Raw genomic sequence first — 21,563 nt, 5'->3', positions numbered from 1 at the left:
TGGCCTCCACCTCTGGGATGACGTAAACTGTCGTCTGCAAATGATGTAAACTTAACATAACCATCCTCTAGCAGACATGTCAAAATTTCTTTATGACTTAATCCGATATGAAAGTAGGTTTTAATGTATTCGTCCATAATCTCTGATGAATATATGTACTACTTAGGCACAATAGCAACTTAATCAGCGCAGAACAATGCTCACTTGTAACTAGTGAGTAACGAGCAGGTCGATGCCGAGACGTCATTCTGCTGGGTAGTAAATTTCGCATGCAATTTTACAGAAAAAGTGTAAATTTACAGAAAAAGTGTAAATTTACAGAAAATCTGTAAATTTACAGAAAAAGTGTAAATTTACAGAAAAAGTGTAAATTTACAGAAAATCTGTAAATTTACAGAAAATGTGTAAATTTAACACATACAGAAAAAGTGTAAATTTACAGAAAATCTGTAAATTTACAGAAAAAGTGTAAATTTTGCTAAAATTATATTTCATTGTTGCGATGGCAGCTCTACGCTTTCGTACATTTATTATAACTGACAGTATCATAATATATATTGAATATAGTAAACTAAATATAATAAACATATTAAGATATCAATTTTAAATATATATTTTTAATAAACTCATATTTTAAAGCAAATAAACATTAAGTTCTTTAAAACAATATTTATTTTTTTTTGATTATATTTTTTTCCTGCCACTTCAAATCGAGCACATTATGCAGGAATCATGGATGGCGGTGGTGGCAGTCTGTTCCAAAAATTTTTCGCCATACTGAACCAGCCCGAAACATCGCGAACGGTTTGTTTGTGTTCCACTTTGGTTCCATCTTTAAAATATTTGTAGAGCTCCTCGATTTTTGGTCCTACAAGTATAAGAAGTAATATATTATCGTTGATTGGAGAAAAAAAGATACACAAACTAATGCCGGACTCAGACAACTCGTATATAATACCGATTAAACTTTTAGTTAATCGAATAGTTCATTCATTGGGGATTTTTGCTTGGAAAAAAGTCCGGAAGTTTTGAAACTTTGCAGGTTTATAGGTTTTGGGGTCCCTAACTAAAATCCATAAAATGCACATTTCCAGACTTGCCGCCGGCGCACGGTGGGGCCGATTGAAGAATCGTTGGCCAAAACCTTCAAAGATATATGGATCAACCAAAAATATATAGAATTTAACAGTTTTTGCTTAATTGAATTTCTAGGTAGCCAATCTTCAAAATTTTAGTTAATTAAATTATACTTCACGTATATACCCAGCATATTAGCTCATCAATATAATGTGAGAAAAAATACCCGGATGACAAAACTTTTACACTTTTGCCTTGCAAGCCATTTCGAATATTGTTGTCTTGTGGCATGTCTGTGTGTCTGTCTGTCTGTTTATCGGTCTGTTTGATATTTTTTTTATCCGTATGTAACCAACAACTTTGATAAAAAAATAAATATTGTTTCTGGATTCTAGTTTTGAAGAAGTAAAAAAATAATTATTTTCAATCGTGGTCTCACATGTCTCAAAATGAGTAGTCGGCAAGTAATCAAGAAAGTACGGGCTAGATTTTTCGAGTACCTATTACAGGCATCTAAAAATTAATTTCGGATAATGGGGGGGTTCCAAAAATTTTAATAACCATTTCTGAGAAAGGGTGGTTTTGGGTGCTGGAATTTTTTTTCCTTCTATTTTTTGGATTGGAGCAACTAAAAGATTTGAAATTTAGCGTTATGTAATGTGTTAGGTTAGGTTAGTTAAAAATAATTTGTTTAAATGCTTAAATTTTTAAAATCGGTTCATTATTTTAGTACATATCATAGTTTGAATTTACGTGCGGATATTTTAATAAGTTAAGCCGCCATCTTGAAATTTTAAACTGTCATATTTAGACTAAAACGTAATATTTTTAAACATATTGCCTTACTTCAAATCTCCATGTTGTTCCATTAAAAAGATAAAAAAGGAGTGGGGAGTTGTATATTATCTAAGCCTCGATCTAAGCATTAATTCAGTTAAAACCGACAAAATTTGTAGATTTGAGGTGGGGTGGGACTTGGGCTCCCTAATTATATGCTTGATTACAGGCGATTCATGAGTATCAGATTTTATTAAAATCACACGAACTTAATCTAAATGAATCATAAAGACCTATAGTATCTATTACTCAAAGTATACCAGGGACATACTTACATTTAAAAATATTTTTGTTAAAGTTGCGCAAAGTTGCGCAAGATGGTAACAAATACATGAAGGGTAATGTCCAATCTTTCAAAAAACATCAGCTAATAAATTGGGTAACTTTGGGCACTCAACAAAACTCAAGGTTAAATAGCATATTTTATTTTTTATATTATACTAATTTATTAATTAATTTAGTATGCATCAGTGAAAAAGTTTTTTTTTCAAAATATAGCTAGAAATAGTCAAGTAGTATTGTACTTTTATAAAAAATGCAAAAAATTAATTGTATATAAAAATTAACCAAGAAATTTTACTTATTACTCGGGCCCTACAAATTGCAATTACTATACACAGTAGAACTAAACCTTCGACATTACAGCCCTTCACTGGTTACAGATCTGCATCCAAAAATTTTTTCTGTGCATAATATAATATTTAGGTCTTTTCTGTATTCTATGGTCATCAAAACTTTTTGAAAAAGCAACTTCTGTTTTATAAGGTTCTGGCCGCCCCACTGTGCGGCGCCGCCATCTTGCCAAGATGGCGCCCAAAATCGGTATTTTGTAAATATATCGAAAACTATACGTTTTTCGCAAAAATTTGAGGAGAGCATAATTAAAGAGAATAAAATTTCCTATAAAAAAGGTTCTATGAACATTTTCGCTAAAGTCAACCATTTAGGCACAAAATCCCTGGAAATTTTACAATTTTGCGTAAGGTATGATAGTATTTTTTGATCGGTCCGTATTTATCCAATAACGAAGTTTAAAATTTAAATTTACCTGCATGTTTTAACTTGAACAGTTTCTCTATTTTATTTTCAATTTCTCCGGCAGTAACCTTATTTGCGATAGTAGAATCGAGCTGTGTGTGCATAGCCTCATCTAGAATCTTCTTCTCTTCTTCGTATTCAGCTAAAAGGTTTTTTAGATAACTCAAAGTTCCCTGATGCGCATCTGGTCCGAGACTTTCCTCCCTACGAACAAATCAATTTATCTACAGGGTGGTCCGAACTGTATTTCGGGAACTTCTGCACATAAAAATAAGTAAAAAAAAAGTTTGTATAAATGTATATCCTAAAATGCCTAGTTTTAGAGATACAGGGTGTAGAATTTCTACTAGATGTTCTTCTAGACATTTTTATTTCGATTTTTTCCAAATCGTTTCTGAACTAACGTCGATATTTGGATGAAAATTGGTGTCTGGATGTTTTTTGACATGAGAAATTTGATTTTGATGTCAATATGACTCCTACTTGTAGAGGGCGCCACCTACATATTTTTTAACTGGTTTGAAGAGTAATTACTTTTAGTCCGTAAAAATGTTTCTTGGTAAAAATCGCTACGAGTAATGCTTCTCGAGATATTTGGAATCGAAATTATCAATACTTGTCATCATTGACATAAATTAACATATTGACCCAATGGTTATTAGACGTTTAACAGTAGATGTTTAACAGAAACTGTTTTATCATCACTTTTTCGAAGAAAAAATTAAAATTAATTTAAAATAATAAAAAGGTCCCAAATTTATCCTTTCAGTCAAATAACTATCTACTTGTTTATTGTTTTTTTGTCAATAATGACATATGTATTGACCATTTCCATTCTAAATATCTTAAGAACGGTTGCTCGGAGCGATTTTTACCAAGAGACATTTTTTACCTAGAAAATAACGGAAATGTACATAATTAATCATAAATTATTCTTCGAAAAAATTATGATAAAAAATTCACAGATTTTGCAACATGCGCAACCATCATAGGCGTATTGAAAATACCAGACACAAAAGTCGGCGGTGGTCAGCAATCACCTGTTTTTTTACGTTTACTTTATAAAGTAATCTCACGTCAAAATTTTTTAAAATTATTGCATGCCTTAAATATTTGCAAAGTTAACAAAAATATGTCTTTGATTACCTGCAATTAATATATTTGGTACAATTTATCAGTTCTGCATCATATGCGAAATTCAGGTTGTGTGTGACACAACGAAGAGTCAATGTGCAACGTGAACGACAAGAAAATGGCAAGTAAAAAAATTGTAAAGTCTTAATTACTAATTACACAGTTGTTCTCTTGAGTTCTCCTGCCTAAAATCTATATTGCCTTCCCTATGATCTTAAATATAAATGATTGAAACTCATACAAGTTTACCACAATTTAAACTTAAGATAATTATTTAATTATTAAATCCATAATTATATTAAAATATAACACTTATGAAGTTCCTAAATATTAACTATTTCTACTTAATCATTTAATAATTCTGATAAAAACACGCTTGATTATTTATTTTAGAAATCATACGGGCTATAATCATGAATATGACTATATTAACAATACTTAAATCAAAATTTATTTGAAGGAATGCTACTTATTACAATAATTGTAAAACAAGTATGTAATAATAACTCGGAATAATTATTAAAAACTGCTCATCTTGTTATAGATGTCGGCGTCTTGTCTCTATTATTTTATTAGCCGTTTAGCTATAGTTTGATTTCAGATAATGCAGATTTTAATGTGCCATTTGTGTTTTTTATTGGAATTATTTTTTTAGCATATTTTTCAATTATTAAAGTGCATTTAGATACAATTACAATTAATTAATTGGTGTATAGTATTTGTATTATGGGTTTGTTTATTTTTTATGAAATGAATTTTTTTCCTATTAAAATAAACATAGCTTACTAAATCACTAGCTAGCCATTTTTAAATACAGGATGTTAATTAAGTATCTGGCCAAACTTCTGGAGTTGATTCTTTGAGTGTTTTTAAGGTAAAAAGTTCACATAAACATGTGTTCGGAAAAGTATAATTTTAAAGATACAGGGGTGTCACGGTGTTTTCTAATAGACCTTTTTTTATTAATATCTCAAAGATCCGTTAGCCGATTTTGTTGAAATTTCGCCGTGTTGTGAAATTTAATAAATTAGTACTAATTAAATGATAATTATTATTTACAACAATATTTAAACGATAAAAACTTATCCCAATAAATATTTGGCACCGCCTTGAATTAATTTGTTTTATGTTGGTGGTGGAAACAATGCAAGCTTTTTCTTTGTCCTAAGTTGTTAATTAAAAAAATAATTATCATATAAAAAATATAGGCCCTAATAGCCTAAATTTTATCAAAATCTATCAGCAGATCCGATGAGATCCGAATGTCAATGTTATTATATCTTTTGGAACTTAATGATTTAATTAATTATTCCCTTTAATGCATCGATTGTGCGCATTATCCTACGCGACAAGAAAAAATATTGCATTAGTTTAAATTTATTATTTATGTTATTCCGTTCTTTCACGTATAATTTGCCCCCTGCTTCTCATACGGAAAGAGTTAGATTAAAATAGCCCAACTGTACTTAACAACCCATGCCTTGACGCATATTCTTTTTTATAATAATATCGGCTTTCCCAGACTAAACATCCATATCCATAAAATAGTTGGCCCACACTAATAAGACCTCATTTCGGCCCTCGGACGGCTTTAGTTGATTAAGTTGATTAGGCAAGTTATTGAACTCCATGTCGCCTCTAGCATGTCGTTTTTTCAAAGATGGGTCCCATATAAACGCGGCCAGAAGTATTTTCAATACTAAAAACTTACTTACTTTTCAAACTAGTTAACAAATATGTAGGTGGTGCCCCTGCAAGTAGGAGTAATCGACATCAAAATCAAATCTCTCGTGTGAAAAAACAACCAGACACACAATTTTCATCCAAATATTGACGTTACTTCAAAAATTACTTGGAAAAAATCGAAATTAAAATAAAATTTCTACACCCTGTATCTCCGAAACTAAGCATCTTAGGGCATACATTTATACGAACTTTTTTACATATTTTTATCTGCAGAATATGCTGCCGAAGTTTCCGGAATACAGTTCGGACCACCCTGTATATTCTCATGAACAGAGATGTGCTTATACCGGGTGTTCCATCGTCGGACGGGACATAGGAAATCCCATGTAAATTTTAATGGGGTCAATTATTGGCTTCCCTAATTATTTTAGAGAATAATTCTATTTAGGTTTATTGAAGAGCACTAAAACCCACATTCAAAAGGTGTGGGTTTTAGTGCTCTTCAATAAACTTCATTCAAACAACATTCAATTTTGGTGTAAACTTTAGATATTTTTGATTAGCTCGTTTACGAGTTATCGCCGATTTCTTTTTAAATATGTCTCCTTTCTTATGGCCCTGTATTTACTTATGAGCACCAGTCAAGGTAAAAGATAACTGTCAAATGAAATTGTAATTTCAGAAATTTACCTATTTAGTGCTTTATTATTATGGAAAACTCATTCCTACATCGGAAATCTTAAAGATGTATTTATAAATACAAATTAATATGAATTAAAGTAAAATAAAGTAATCAATTACAAGGTTAATTATAGTATTATTAGAATATTCAATAACTTATTAATTTAGGTACTATTAAATTGTTAGAACTTTAGGATTTCAGATGTTCAAATGTTCCTTCATGGATTGCTAGACAATAACCCCAGGCGATCATAAAATTCTCTTCTTACATTCGCTAGTTGGTAAATTGAAATTCTATTGCATTCGGCAGAAATACCATTTTTTAACTCGTCTAGATTTGGGTATTTTTTATCCTTGTATATCCTGTTTTTTAAATGGCCCCAGAGAAAGAAATCATTTGGCGAAATATCAGGAGATCTTGCTGGCCAATGTACTGTATGATTTAGGCCAATAACGTTTCCGTTAAAACTATTGTCTAAATGTTCCCGAACAGTCAGGGTACTATGTGCCGGGCAGCCATCCATTTGGTACCAAACTTCCTGATTTTTCCTAGCGGCATCATGTAAAGCAGGTAAAATATGATTTTCGAGTAGTTCCAAGTAATATTCTGCATTTAAATTTCGCCTAAGAAATAATGGCCCGATAATATTGTGTCCGAATATCCCTGCTCAAACATTCACTTTCTTTGGATATTGGGTCCTTGTTTCGACAAACCTGTGTTGGTTTTCTTTGTTCCAATATCGATAATTTTGAACATTGGTTTCATTATTTACGGTAAACATGCATTCGTCAGTGAAACATTGGTTTTTTAAAAATTCCCTATACGTGTTTGCTCTTTCCATCATATCAAAACAAAACGCCTGCCGCCGTATTTCGTCCCCATCTCGTAGCTCTTGGTGCTTTTCATATTTGAAGAAATAGTATTTATGTCGTTTCAAAATTCGAAACGCTGTAGTGTGATCTATTCCTATTTCATCCTCATCTTTCCATCGTTCTCTTCCACGCACAATTAAACTTCCAATTCGGTATCATTCCTTGCATCTTCTCTTTGTTTCTGCCTTGCTTCACATCTGCAGTTATTTATTAGGGTACCTTTGGTCTCAAATCTCTGGATATTCCTTGCGATTGTAGATTTTCCAGGTATCGGTCTATTCGGATACAGAGCAGCAAACATGTCCGACACCTTTTGATAACTATTTCCTTGATAATACCATTTAATCATCAATACTTTTTCTTCGGTAGTGTAATTCATGGCTAATATTTTCGATGTAAGTATGGGTTTTTAATAATAATAATAAAGCACTAAATAGACATCTAAAGGTGCGTATTCATTATCCGAACGAACGAACGAACGAATGAAAGTGCGGTATATTTAAGGTGCGTATTCATTATCCGCACGAACGAACGAACGAACGAGCGAATGTTCGCTAGTGGTATGGACGGGGACCGCACGATAGCACCTTTAATAGATAAATTTCTGAAATGACAACTTCATTTGACAGTTATCTTTTACCTTGACTGATGCTCATAAAGTAAATACAGGGCCATAACAAAGGAGAAATATTTAAAAAGAAATCGGCGATAACTCGTAAACGGGCTAATGAAAAATATCTAAAGTTATTCTTTTGAATGTGGGTTTTAGTGCTCTCCAATAAACCTAAATAGAATTATTCTCTAAAATAATTAGGGACGCAAATAATTGACCCCATTAAAATTTACATGGGATTTCCTATGTCCCGCTCGACGATGCAACACCCGGTATAGTGAAGTGAGTAGTGGTGAATTTTCTCGTTTTTTCTTATTATTTTCTTAATTTCGAAAACATTTAAAACGCAAAGAACCAAATTGAGAGCAAATATCCCCCTAAATTACCGGGGGATTAACTAAATATGTCACGAATGCTACACTATAATTGGAAATTGTTGAATAAGCTGGAAATGATGATGATAATGGTGTATAATAATACTATTTTTCTAAAATCTTACGCTTATGAAGCCCCCCATATTTAGACTCAAAAATATTCACTTTAAATTTTTTTGAAAAGTTTATAGGGAATATTCTCGGTTGTGCATGCACGCTTGTTTGTGCTTATACGTGGTCTTATAAGGGAACGTTCTCTCACAATGATCCTGAACGTTCGCACTCCCCCGGAAGATCACAACAATGCTATAAAAATCGGAGAAGAACTATTGGAATATGTGGCGGAATTCAATTACCTCAGCAGTTTCATTTCGGAAAAGGCCAATATTGACTCAGATTTAGACTCATTGAAATTCAGCACAGGATTAGCAGCGCCTCAAGAGTATTCTGGAAATTAACAGACAGGGTTTTCTACAGTCATGACTTGAGTACAAGAACGAAACCTGCAGTGTTCCGAGCAATTATAATCCCCACCATGATATATGGGAGCGAAACCTGGGTGCCGTACCGCCGACACATGAACGCATTAAACAAGTTGCAACAGAGACAAACAAGTCACAACCTTAGACAACTCTTAAGCATCCGGTGGTTCCATCATGTCTCTAAGCTAACTGGGAGATTATTGAAGTCGTGGTTACAAAATCCCGCTTAAGATGGGCTGGTTCCAGCCCAATGAATGGTTTCTTTGTTGCCATTTTATTGAAAAATTGCTCTTTATTCAAAATCTGAGCTAGATAGGTATAGGCTACCCTAATAATAGTTTGAAAGAGCATTTGAATCTGTTTCGATTTATTTTAAAAAATACAGGTTGTCGTATTTGAAATAACAATTTTTTATGTAAAATAAATATTTATAATAAATCATAAATTTTTGGTACCCCTGTATAAATTTAAGGGAGCAATACAATTTTTCAGTAAAGTTTATTTCTCTATCTTTAAACTCAGCACAATAGTTAATTCTAAAAAGTAATGCACAGGGTGCTGATAATCTATTCCATTGTAGCATGCATATTTAAATATCTTTAAATATCTCAAAAACCAAAGCTTGTAAACATATTAATATATAATAACCCTTATAAGAAAGGCCTTATTTTGTGCCCAAGGATCTAAATATGAAATAAAATACCGGGTGTACCATAAGAAAAAATATAACTTTGGTGTAAATCTTAGTTCTGACATACTCTGTACATTTCAAAATAATTTTAAATTATGCACATGGTCTTCCCACATATGCCCATAAAATATTTTGGTTCTACATATTTCCGTTTTCGTATAATCAACCGAGGCGAATGAGTTGCGCCGAATGAGTTCGCGATCCACTCACACTTTTTTGAACCACCCTTTAGAAGTTCAAATATTTTTCTCAAATACATCCTAATACATACTTTATGTCTGGACTACAAAATTCATAAGTTTTTTTATTATAGGAGCTGCAGATGCCAGACGCACTATTGCTGGACCCAGTAGAATCAAGGTGATTATATTGTTGGTTATAAATTAAATACTAGTATTAGCTTTGTTCGCGGTAGCGATCCCTGACTAACCCCTGACAAATCCGCGACAAATAACTGATTTATCAACTACGCATGCGCGGTTCAAAACAAGTTTGGGATTGACATTTCTCCGCGAACGCGTTTTGTACATTTGTTTTGAACTTTTAAATTAACGATACGGATAAAATTACGACAGTTAATTAAAACCGCAGCAAAATCCACAAAACTGCTTGGTAATTATTAATCATATAGACAAAATACATTGATTAATAATGAGCAGTGATATAGAACGTGGGAAACCTTTATATTTTTTAAAATATTAAATTATTTGTTTATATTCCTAACCGATGTTTTTTTTTGCTATAGATATAAGCGAATTTTTGGAATTTAATTCCAGTACTGTCGAAGAAAAATTTTATAGATGGACTCATGGTGATACGTTACTTTTTTTGGATCTCTATAAACACACAGAACTAAAAAAATGCCCCTCACAGAGAAGTGTTTTTGTCAACAAACGCAATAGTCCGCAGTACGCATGCACCTGACAAGAAGTACAGGCATCTATCCGCTGACTATTCTGATCGATCCCGTACCAGTCCTCGATTCGATTAAGCGCTTCCGCGAACAACTGATTGTTTGTCAGAATCCGGAACTTATTGTACCGCGAACGCTCATAATCAAAACGCGCCAGCCAGGGATTAGTCAGGGATCGCCTCCGCGAACAAAGCTATTGTGAACATTTTATTCCACCCGACTCTAGTTCGACATATGCTCAACGAATTGTGATCCTAAACCGACCAATCAAATGTAAAGTTTCAGGCATCCGCGTCCGCTTCTCGCAAAAAACAAAAATTTTGTATTTTAGGAAGCATCGCGCTGAACATCTAGGTGCGTGGCGAGGTGCGAGGCTCCCGTATGTTTTGACGCATAAATTTGTACATGTTTGATTCAGCATTGCCGGACGGCGAGGTGAATGGCGAGCATCGCGTCGAGGTGAAATGCCTTCACTATGTTTGTACGATAGTCGCGATGCATCCTACGCGCACCCAGTCGCCGTTTTAAAACACTGCGCGTAGGATGCATCGCGGCTACCATCCTGGCGAGCAGCGCGGCCAGCATCTTGGCGAGCATCGCATCGAGATGCCTCACTATGTTTGCGCCCTTACGGTGAGCTTGTAGACGGTAAGAGGAGGCCGGGTGGACAACTCAAAAGGTACAAGGACATTTTCCACGAAAACTTAAAGGGGATTAACATGCAGAATGAGTGGGAAGAAGCAGTACACAATAGAACGCAATGGTGAAGAATTGTAAACTCGGTTAACAGCGACAACCAAAAAGTAAAGAGACGACAAAACAATGAGATTTTTGAATGTCCGGAGTGCGGTAGGCAGATAACATCACGTATCGGGCTTTACTGTCACAAAAAAGCTCATGAAAGAAAACGCCTTGCGTGACCATCTTCTGATGCGTGTCGAATACTCGTCAACGAGTAATGGCAGTATGTATGTATGTATGTATTGTTGCGGACCCGTACCGTGTGAACTCGGCCTTAGGCCTGGCCACTCGCTTATGACTCATACGCCCAGCGACGCCGATGTTCTAGAACGAATAGGTTGTCGCCCACTAGACCGCGGCGCGACGCCATGTGGGAAATTCTTTTGTCTGCTTGCCATGTATTTAAATGGAGCAACGCACATTAGAGCGCGCAGCGTCGATGCGCGCCGCGGAATTTCCGTCAAGAAGTCGGAAGACTTCTCTAGCAACTTTTATCCGTCTCCCGCGTTTCGGCGCGTTGCAGTGTGCGTACTCACAACGGAAATAATTTTGCATCTCGAGTCTCTTCACTGGCTTTTTGACTAGGAACTAGTGGTACGTATCAATGGTAGAATTGCATTTTGAAAGGTAAATTAGGCAAACAGATTTTTAAAAAGGAATATATTTTTTTGGTCTTCCCTCACTAGAGACAGATGGACGAAATGTTTTTCTATCAAAGATTTAATATAATTGAGGGGTGTAGAAGCAAAACCGGCAATCTCCACTTCTTGACAAAAGTGACAATCTCCAATTTTTAAATTCTAATTACCTAAATATATAAGAATATATAAACAAGGCTAATATACACATCAGAATAAATAAGAATTATCAAAAGTCGTCAGCTATAAGCGATTCATTATTGCATCATTAGTAATTTGTCTCTTCTGAAAAAATATGATGAGTAGAGATACCCGGTGTTATGCTTCTAAAACCCTTAATTGAGGAGTTCGTAAAATGTTTCCTTTACAGTTTGTAATACTGAAAAAAATGCTCTTGTCTTTTATTAAATCAGGAAAAAGATGGTAAAATTATCCAAACTTCTTTCTTTTTCTGTTAATCTTATGAGTCCAAACTTTCCTTTTCTTTTTCGCCTGCTCTTCCTCTGTTAGAAGAGCACAAAAATACGCTTTCGTTCGTACTTGAACTCATTGCTTTAAAAAATAAACTACAAGTAAAAACCCCTTCGACTAACTAAATAGCGTTTCCGCGTTTCAAACGCGCGCTATAGTGGGCGTAGTCCCTTCGCAGCCGGAAAAAAATCTCTTCCCAGCGCCGCGCCGCGCCCGTTCTAGTGGGCGACAACCTTAAGAATTGTCGAGACAAATGAGACAAATCTGGATTGTCTGTTGCTCTCATATATAAGCAGACGCCTGAGGCCTGAGGTGGACAGGAAAAAACAACCGGTCGCCGCGCTAATTCAAAATAAATTCCTGTTAGATAAATAGTTAGATAAATTGTAAATAAGTTATAAATAGTTCTTTAAGTTTTTTAAAGCGTTATTGTTTGTTAATTAGTGTTAAATAAATGGTGTTTAAATAAATTGTGTCTTTCTATCCACACAGAACCGACGAAAAACGTAAGAGTATGAACGTTCGCACACGTTTACAAACGTTCCCTTGTCACGAATGGAAACGTTCTCTGTATTAGGATACTATTTAGAATACATTCGTTCAATTAACGTACCTGGTTATTAAATATTGAACATATTCCTTGAGAGAATCGTTGATCGGTGTTATTGCGTTTTGTCGCAGAAAATGTGCGAAATATGCGGAACACTGCAAGATATACTTGTGCTCCTGTTCCATTTCTTCCTTCTTCTGCTTGAGCTCTTTGATTATCTTCTGTCTCTGTTTTTGGGCGTCCTCCTTCGAAGTTATGTTAGTCGCAACATTTTTGTCCACTATACGACTGTCGAACGTTTCCGTCTCGTATTTAATGTGCATATGCATATTGTATCGACAACCACATTCCTTACACATTCCTATGCCATTCATAGCAGCGCAATTCGCTAGTTTAGGATCTCCTACGATCTCCACGGGTACGTTGTGAAGATAACAGGGATTATGACATCTTTGCTTGTAGTGGTACTTGTTTTTATCAGCAACCTAAAGTAAAAGTTCCTATTGAGAAATATAACTTGTAGATTGTAAATAAATAAAATATAAATAAATAAGTAAGGCCTTTTATACAGGGTGAGTTTCCTACGATGTTCTCTATAGGTATCTCGGAAACTACTGGAGATATACTCTGTTTTTTTTCTCAGGTAAGATTTCGACAGACGATGACAGAAGAAAAGCAGATGATGTCCCAGACCAATCTATTTATTTTACTAAAAAGTTTCTAATACTTTTTAAGTTAACTATGGATGGGTTTAAATATAAATCCGTCATGCGTCGTGTCTTGTGGTTTTTAACCAGTTTTATTGGTTTATTTTAAAAATGACAGATCGTATTTCAATTTTATTGGTTTGACGGAACGATGAACGACAAACGGACGCCGATGCGTATGAACTCGCCTTTAGATTTTTGACGCTTGTCAAAGTCTTGCCAAATTATAGGTTATCATTTTGTGTCAACTTTTGACAAATACCCTGCGTTTTGGAAGATGATGCATTTTGATTCGTGTTATTACGTGTGTTTTGTGTCTTTTGAAGTCAAGTGGAGGAAAAATCGAGTGAAAATTAACTAGAGACCCAGAGCACAGTTTATGGTTAATACTGGCTGCCCAGGCAGAAAGTCTTTTACACCTATAAAGTTACCATCAATAAAGTTCGTATACCATCTCGTCGTGTGCATCTCGAATATGGTAGAAGAACCATACTCTAAAAACTGGAGTAGCTGTAAAATATCGCCATCACACGATAGGTAAATAATGGATTTTAGTACTGCAGAAAAATAATGTCAAAAGGTACTGGTTTAAAAAAATTAATATTAAAGTTAATTAATCAACCTTTAAGGTATAAAATTTGGTAAGTGTTAATATTAATAAAATAGTGTGTTTTATTTATGTTGTTTTATTTATTCCTGTGGAATATTACAAATTTGTATTTGTACATAAGTTATATTAATAAATATAATCATAGATGCGGGAAGTTTCATAAAGCTTGAAAGTAAGAAATAGTTCTTTTTTATATTTTTTGGTATGTGTTATCTTGTTCTTGTTTGTTTTGTATTAACACATACCGTTATTTATTGAATAAAATAACTCGATTACATTTTTTCAGTTTTATGCAGTTTCTTTCACAATATTTTGAAGTAATCACCATAGATAAATGAAACAAGTTTAGATTGGAAAGTGCCCATAAGGACAATGTAAACACTATTTGGCGCTATTTTTGCAACGGTCGCGACCCAAAACTTTTGACAATTTCGAGCGGTTCGGCTTTTTCCGGAATTATATCGCCAAATATTGTTTATTCAAATTTATTATTATTTTCGTTTAATTTTATAAATAAAAGACAGTGTGTTGCATACACAAGAAACTTTATTTTATATAAGGACGCATGTATGAAATACCTATGAAACATTGGAAACCGACGTTATGCCCATGTTATGCCACGATCCACGATATGGTTTTTGCAGTTCACAGTTCACAGCACAGCTTTTTAAGTTTTTAATGCCACTTTTTCACAATTATCACCGGTTGGAGTAAATAAAACTTGAATTAAACTCACAAGATAGCAATTATTATTTTGAAAATTGACGCCATAAACACTTTTCGGATTTCTTTAATGAGAGCGGTTTAGATTTTAAAAGATTATTATGATTTTTGAAGATTCTGACTTTGTCAAGAGAAAATTATTTCTGTTTTTGATTGCCGTTGTTCTTAGCGACCGCTATAGCAGCGCCAGATCGCGTATAACGGTCGCGACCCAAAATAATTTCGCGACTCAAAATTTTTACGGGCTTTCCAATCTAAACTTGTTGCATTTATCTATGGTAATCACTTGTCAGTCAAATTTTAAATATAATAGTTTCCTGCTATGCGTTCCAGTTGCACCAACTCATTTCTTTGTAAAATAAAATAAACTACTTTGAAATTAAAATGACAGACACATATATCACTGTCAAGGATCTTCTCTTTGGACAGACTATAGAGAGTCGGTTAAATGGGGAAAGAATTGCAGTTTTGTAGGGTCATATAATATATGCGCCTTTGAAATTTTTTAAAAAGTTCATGGCTTACTAGATATTTCGAAAAAAAAAATTTTGGCTATTTTAAAAATGGTCTCTAATTCCATTATAATCTATTTTAGACAAAAACTTTTCAGATAAAAGTTGTAGATAATCACATCCCTAATGAGTTTGTGTTCTCCGATTTTTTCTAAAGGCTGTCATTTTTGACATATGACACAAACATATGTTTTTTTTAAATGAAAACCATAGCTGGCCATGACTTCATAAAAAGGGCCATTTTTTAAGCTTTTAAGCGATATAAGCTATAATATGTTTTTTTCTCACAAAATTACTGAGTTATAGCCAATTCTTATCTTTCTTGACTAATTTCACTTAGTTGGCATATGGTGTTCTTATTTTGTTATGATTTATAACTTATAAAAAGACAAAATATATTATTAAACGGCTCTTTACAATTTACATTACACAAACTAAAACTTAAAAAAATGATATCACAGTTACTTTAGAAAATGTTCAAAAAGTCCGCCATTGTTTTGAGTACATAAATGCATCTTTTTAAAACTGAATTTGTAGCTATTCTCACAGAACGACCGGTCGACTTAATTAAACTTCTCCTGTACCGCCTCTTCGAGTGCCTCTCTTAATTCATAAGTTCTTTTGTAAACCTTGATGTTAACCATACCGCATAAAAAAATCTAAAATGGATAGGTCAGGTGATCGAGGAGGCCCATGCAATTAGTCCAGGTCTTTCTATCCTTGAGTCTACATAATTTCTATTATTGTGGGGGGGTGGTCTGGTTTGGTTTGGTTAGGTGTCATAATGAAAGTAAGAATCACTCTATTAATGCACGAGTATCTAAATTTAACATTTCTAACATGCCTTTGAAAATCGTTCTCTAAAAAACGTAAATAACGTTCACCGGTCGACGTATCCTCGAAACTTCATGGCCAAGAAAAGTTGAACCAATAATCCTACACGCTTTTCTTCAATTGAAAAATGCATATTTACAATTTTTGTTTATTTTAATTTACAAAGTTTGGATGTGACAGTTTCACATTTCTGAGAGCAACGACGATTGACCTTGTTTCCATGGCTATGGCTAACTAAGTGAAATTAGCGAAGAAAGATAAGAATTGGCTATAACTGAGTAATTTTGTAAAAAAAACATATTACCTATAGCTTTTATCGCTGAAAAGCCTAAAAAATTACGCTTTTTATAAAGACATGGCCAACTATGGTTTCCATTTAAAAAAAACATATGTTTGTGTCATATGTCAAAAATAACAAATGAAAAAACTCATTAGGGATGTGATTATCTACAACTTTTATCTGAAAACTTTTTGTCTAAAATAGATTGTAATGGAATTAGAGACAATTTTTTAAATAGCTAAAATTTGTTTTATTCGAAATATCTAGCAAGCCATGAACTTTTTCAAAAATCTGAAAGGCGCATATTTTTATGACCCCACAAAACTGCAATTCTTTCCCCATTTCACCGACTGTCTATCCGCAGTAGTTTCCTAGATACCCATAAAGAACATCGTAGGAAACTCACCCTGTATAAAAATTTTGTTACTTTTAAAATGGTTAATCCCGTTTATACTGCTCCAAATTTCTATACTGTTTTAGAGAAAATTACTACTTCACAATGGAAAACGGGGATTAAGTTTCTATGGTAATATAATTTCGATTGCAATCTTTTATAGATGGTTATTATTGCTATAGTTGATGTATTCCATTTTCCGATAACTATAATCACCTTTTTCGTAGCATTGAACTAAATAAATTTTGTTCTCCTTTAAGATTTTAAAACGACAAAAAATATGACGATAATTAAATTTCTATCAATAATAATCTATCAAAGAATGAAATCAAAATTATATTTCCAAATTCTATACCGGGTGCGTGCGTCTCAAAAGTGGCTCACCCCCTATAACTTTTTTATTTCTTCAGATAAAAAATCGAGATTTGGTATGTTAGTATATGACATAATTTAGGATTTGTTTACGTATTCAATTGTTTTCGGTCACTTCCTGTTTCACTGGAAATGACTACAATTCTTGATTTTTAAATGGCACCGACGGTATTTTGTTACTTTATTGGAACTTGTTACTTTATAAAAAATGACAGTCTCAATAGAATGACATATCATATGCCAACTTTTGTCATTTCCGAATATGGTTTATTTGCAATTGCGATATGCGAATCATAACGACAATTTGACTCGAAATACCAAGTGTGTGGTACCAAATTATTCGTAAAAAATGCCTTTTCCAAATATGCTAATGAGCCACCCTCGTTCCATTTGAAAAAATTGAGATATGACTAAAAATACGATTTGGGCATCTTTTAACAGGCCAGGATAAGACAGTAAAAACATCAGACAATCAAATCTATTTTTCCAAGGCACGTTGATTAAAAATTTGTGTTTTTAACACAGTCATGGCACTCTAGATTGAAATTTAAAATACAATTTTGTTTTAAGCGAAAATGTCGAAAGTTTGGCATATGATATGTCATTATATTTAGAGTGTCATTTTCTATCGAATAAAGTAAAAAAATATCGAAGGTGCCATTTAAAAATCAAAAGTTGTAGTAATTTCCGATGAAACAGGAAGTGGCCGAAATAAAATGAATAGGTCAATCATTCCTAATTGATGTCATATACTAACATACCAAATCTCGTTTTTTTGATCTGAAAAAATAAAAAAGTTATAGGGCGCGAGTCACTTTTAAGACGCACCCGGTATATTCTAATTAAAACTATATTTTCATGTTTTTTCTAATTTTCTCTGAAATGGTACAGAAATTTGGAACAGTATAAGCGGCATTAACCATTTTAGGACAAGCAAAAATCTTTACAAAGAATGCATTTTTCTCAAAATGTCAATAATAAAAAAGCTTTTCCTCTTGTAAAGACAATCCGGGGACATACTGTATAACCAATAACTATGCTATTTTGGGGGAAAGCCGTAAGATAATAACTTGGTCTATTTTCTCAATAAATTGAGTTGAAATTGCGATTTTTTACGAAAATTGTGAATTATTCGGATCGTTTAAAATATGTTTTTGGCTCAATTTTGTTCATGAATTATCTATACTAATATATACAGGGTGGCCCATCGAAAACGTTCCGCAAGGCATAACGGCCGGGGTATTTTTTTTTTTAAATCCAAAAACACGTCAATTTTGTTTGTGAGGGGGACAACTTTTACCCCAAAAATGATTGCAAAATCTTCAACCCTCTAAGCGGGGGTGTCATCCCCCAAATTTTTTCAAATGGGAAAAAGTGGCATCGCAATGAAAAGAGCTTTCTATTCTCTATATTTCCCCGCTTCGTTTTTGAAAATCGGTCAAGTCATTGAGAAAATATGAAGGATTGAAATTCGAAAAGTGTATTTAAACATTTATCAGAGTAAATGATAAGGATAAATTCCTTCGACCAATTTGCCGTTTTTTCTTATTATTTCTAGACGTTTACGCATTTTTTCACTTGCTAGAAGGTTGAACGATCAGGTGCGGCAGTTGCTAGATAGCTGTTCTGTGACTTGTGCGTTGAAGTTCTTCTCAATATCGTTAAATTGACCTACAATAGAATTTCCAAAAATACCAGATTTCTTGTACAAGAAATCGTGAATAATAGCGTACATTTCTTGTACAAGAAATCGTGAATAATTAGCGTGAATCGTACAAGTGTCCAAAGGACATTAAAAAAACACCAACAAGTTCCACCCGTACAAAATTCAGTTGGTACAAGAACTCAACGAAGACGATTTTGATCGTCGCTTGCAATTTTGTGAAACTATGAGTGAACGAGTGGCGAATAATAATAATTTCCAATTTAATGTGTGTTTTTCGAATGAGTGTACAACTTAACAAGTATAGCTAGAGACGTGAGAAATATAAAATAACACGCGACCGGTGCTATTCCCAAGTCTCTTCCTATATTTGTACAACTGTACTTTCTTTTTGAACGGTGTAATTAATCGGCACAACTGTCGGTACTTAGCTGAGGACAACCCCAGTCTTTTTCAGGAGGTGCACACACAAAACCCTCAGAAATTGAACGTGTGGACTGGTATTTTTGGAAATTCTATTGTAGGTCAGAACTACCGCACCTGATCATTCAACCTTGCGGCAAGTGAAAAAATGCGTAAACATCTAGAAATAATAAGAAAAAACAGCAAATTGGTTGAAGGAATTTATCATTATCATTTACTCTGATAAATGTTTAAATAAACCTTTCAAATTTCAATCCTTCATATTTCCTCAATGATTTGACCAATTTTCAAAAACGAAGCGGAGAAATATAGAGAATAGAAATCCCTTTTCATTGCGGCGCCAATTGACACCCCTTCCCATTTCAAAAAAGTTGGGGGATGACACCCCCGCTTAGAGGGTTGAAGATTTTGCAATCATTTTTGGGGTAAAAGTTGTCCTCCTCACAAACAAAATTGACGTGTTTTTGGATTTTTTGAAAAAAAAAATACCCTGGCCGTTATGCCTTGCGGAACGTTTTCGGTGGGCCACCCTGTATATAAAATCCTTAAGTGACTGACATACTGATTAATCACGATCCTGCTCAAACCACTCAATGTAAGAAGCTCAATTTTGGCATACAGGTTGATTCTGGGGTGTAGAGGTTCTATAAGAAGGGACTTTTCGAAATTCCAATTCCAATAGGGTGAAACCACCCCTCAAATATTACAATACTTTTTATTTAAAAAACGGTCAAGTTTCCGAAAAAACGCTTAAACACGTATATTTTATTTTGTTTTTTTACAAATCTTAAGATTTTTAAAAATGTATACAGGGTGTTTCGAAAAATCTGGTCATTGATTCATCAACGATGCTGCTTAAAGCGATTGACGTAAAAAGCTGATTTTTGGAAAACAGATTGACTTTAGGGTGTAGAGGTTCGATAAGAAGGGATTTTTCAAAACTCGAATTCTAAGGGGGTGAAACTATCCCTCAAATATTAAAATATTTTTTATTTAAAAACCGGTGAGTTTTTCGGAAAAACTCTTAAACACGTATATTTTATTTTGTTGTTTTACATATTTTAAGATTTTTATAAATTTATACAGGGTGTTTCATAAAATATGACCATTGAATAATCACGATTCTGCTTAAACTGCTTGACGTTTAAAGCTGATTTTTGGCAAACGGATTGACTGTGGGGTGTAGAGGAATCTCAAATTCCAAGAGGGTGAAAACACCCCTCAAATATTACAGTATTTATTATTTAAAAAACGGTTAGTCTTTCGGGAGAACGCTTGGACAAGCATAATTTATTTGTTTTTTTTACATATTTTGAATTTTTTTTAAAAAATCATACAGGGTGTTCCAAAAAGTTGGGTAATTTCTTAACCACGATTCTGCTTAAACTGCTTGACGTAAAATGTTTATTTTTGGCAAACGGATTTTTCGAAAATCAAATTCCAACGAGATGAAACTACCCCTCAAATATTACCAAATTAAATAATAATATTGGGGGTGTAAGGGATCACAACACAAGATTAAGTTGATCCAAATGACAACCTCACCTGCACGCGGTGCACCCTGCCAGTAACTAACGAGGCTCTGTCGACCGAGTGACTGTCGGTATAAGCAGTCCCCTTTTGATAGCCAACAGCTTCGGGTGGAGGAGCTGGCTATCAAGAGGTAAGAGCCATCTCACAGTCCATGGATTGAGAAATCGGTCCAAAAGGCGGATGAACCAACACGGTCAACGGCATGAGAATGCAGAAGGCAATGGGAAACCATTGCATTAAAGATCATATCGATTCTCCCTAGTACAAATCATCATGGCTGAAAACAACAAACAAACGGCCCTCAGTCCCCGGCAGATCTTAAATGATCAGAGGGTGCGAAGAATCCCCGGGTCAGCTATGAGAATTGGTAAATGGGACGTACGCAGTTTATATGAACCTGGAAAAATACATAATGTTATCCAGGAGATGCAAAGGTTAGATCTAAGCATCCTAAGAATCAGTGACACTAGATGGCCGAATTCTGGACAACAATCAATAGACAACGGCACCATTTATTATTCAGGAAATGATGACAGCCACCATAGATATGGAGTTACGATCGTGGTATCCAGTGAAATCAATAAATCAATAATAAAATTTACCCCTATATCATACCGAGCCATGTTACTCCAACTTCAAACGAATCATTGTAAATTAAACATAATTCAAACATACGCCCCTACAGCAGATAAATCTGACGAAGACATTGAGGA

General features: G+C 34.0%; 1 protein-coding gene across 1 annotated transcript in view; it reads right to left on the bottom strand.

Annotated features, from left to right (window-relative positions):
• Positions 1–697: 697 nt before the first annotated feature.
• The window catches only part of LOC115879258, a 38,005-nt gene continuing 17,139 nt past the window's right edge, over positions 698–21,563 (bottom strand). The window contains exons 6-8 of the mRNA XM_030895970.1: positions 12,863–13,284; positions 2,963–3,156; positions 698–868 (exon numbers count right to left, since the gene is read on the bottom strand). Coding sequence (XP_030751830.1) covers positions 720–868; positions 2,963–3,156; positions 12,863–13,284 — 765 coding nt within the window. The 3' untranslated portion in view covers positions 698–719. The remainder of the gene's footprint in view (positions 869–2,962; positions 3,157–12,862; positions 13,285–21,563) is intronic.

Source organism: Sitophilus oryzae, unplaced genomic scaffold (assembly GCF_002938485.1).
Source record: "Sitophilus oryzae breed Bouriz unplaced genomic scaffold, Soryzae_2.0 scaffold_1576_pilon_pilon, whole genome shotgun sequence".
In the NCBI taxonomy this organism is placed as follows: Eukaryota; Metazoa; Arthropoda; class Insecta; order Coleoptera; family Curculionidae; genus Sitophilus; species Sitophilus oryzae.
Note: the sequence above shows the minus strand (reverse complement) of the source record. Positions and strands in the feature narration are given on the sequence as shown.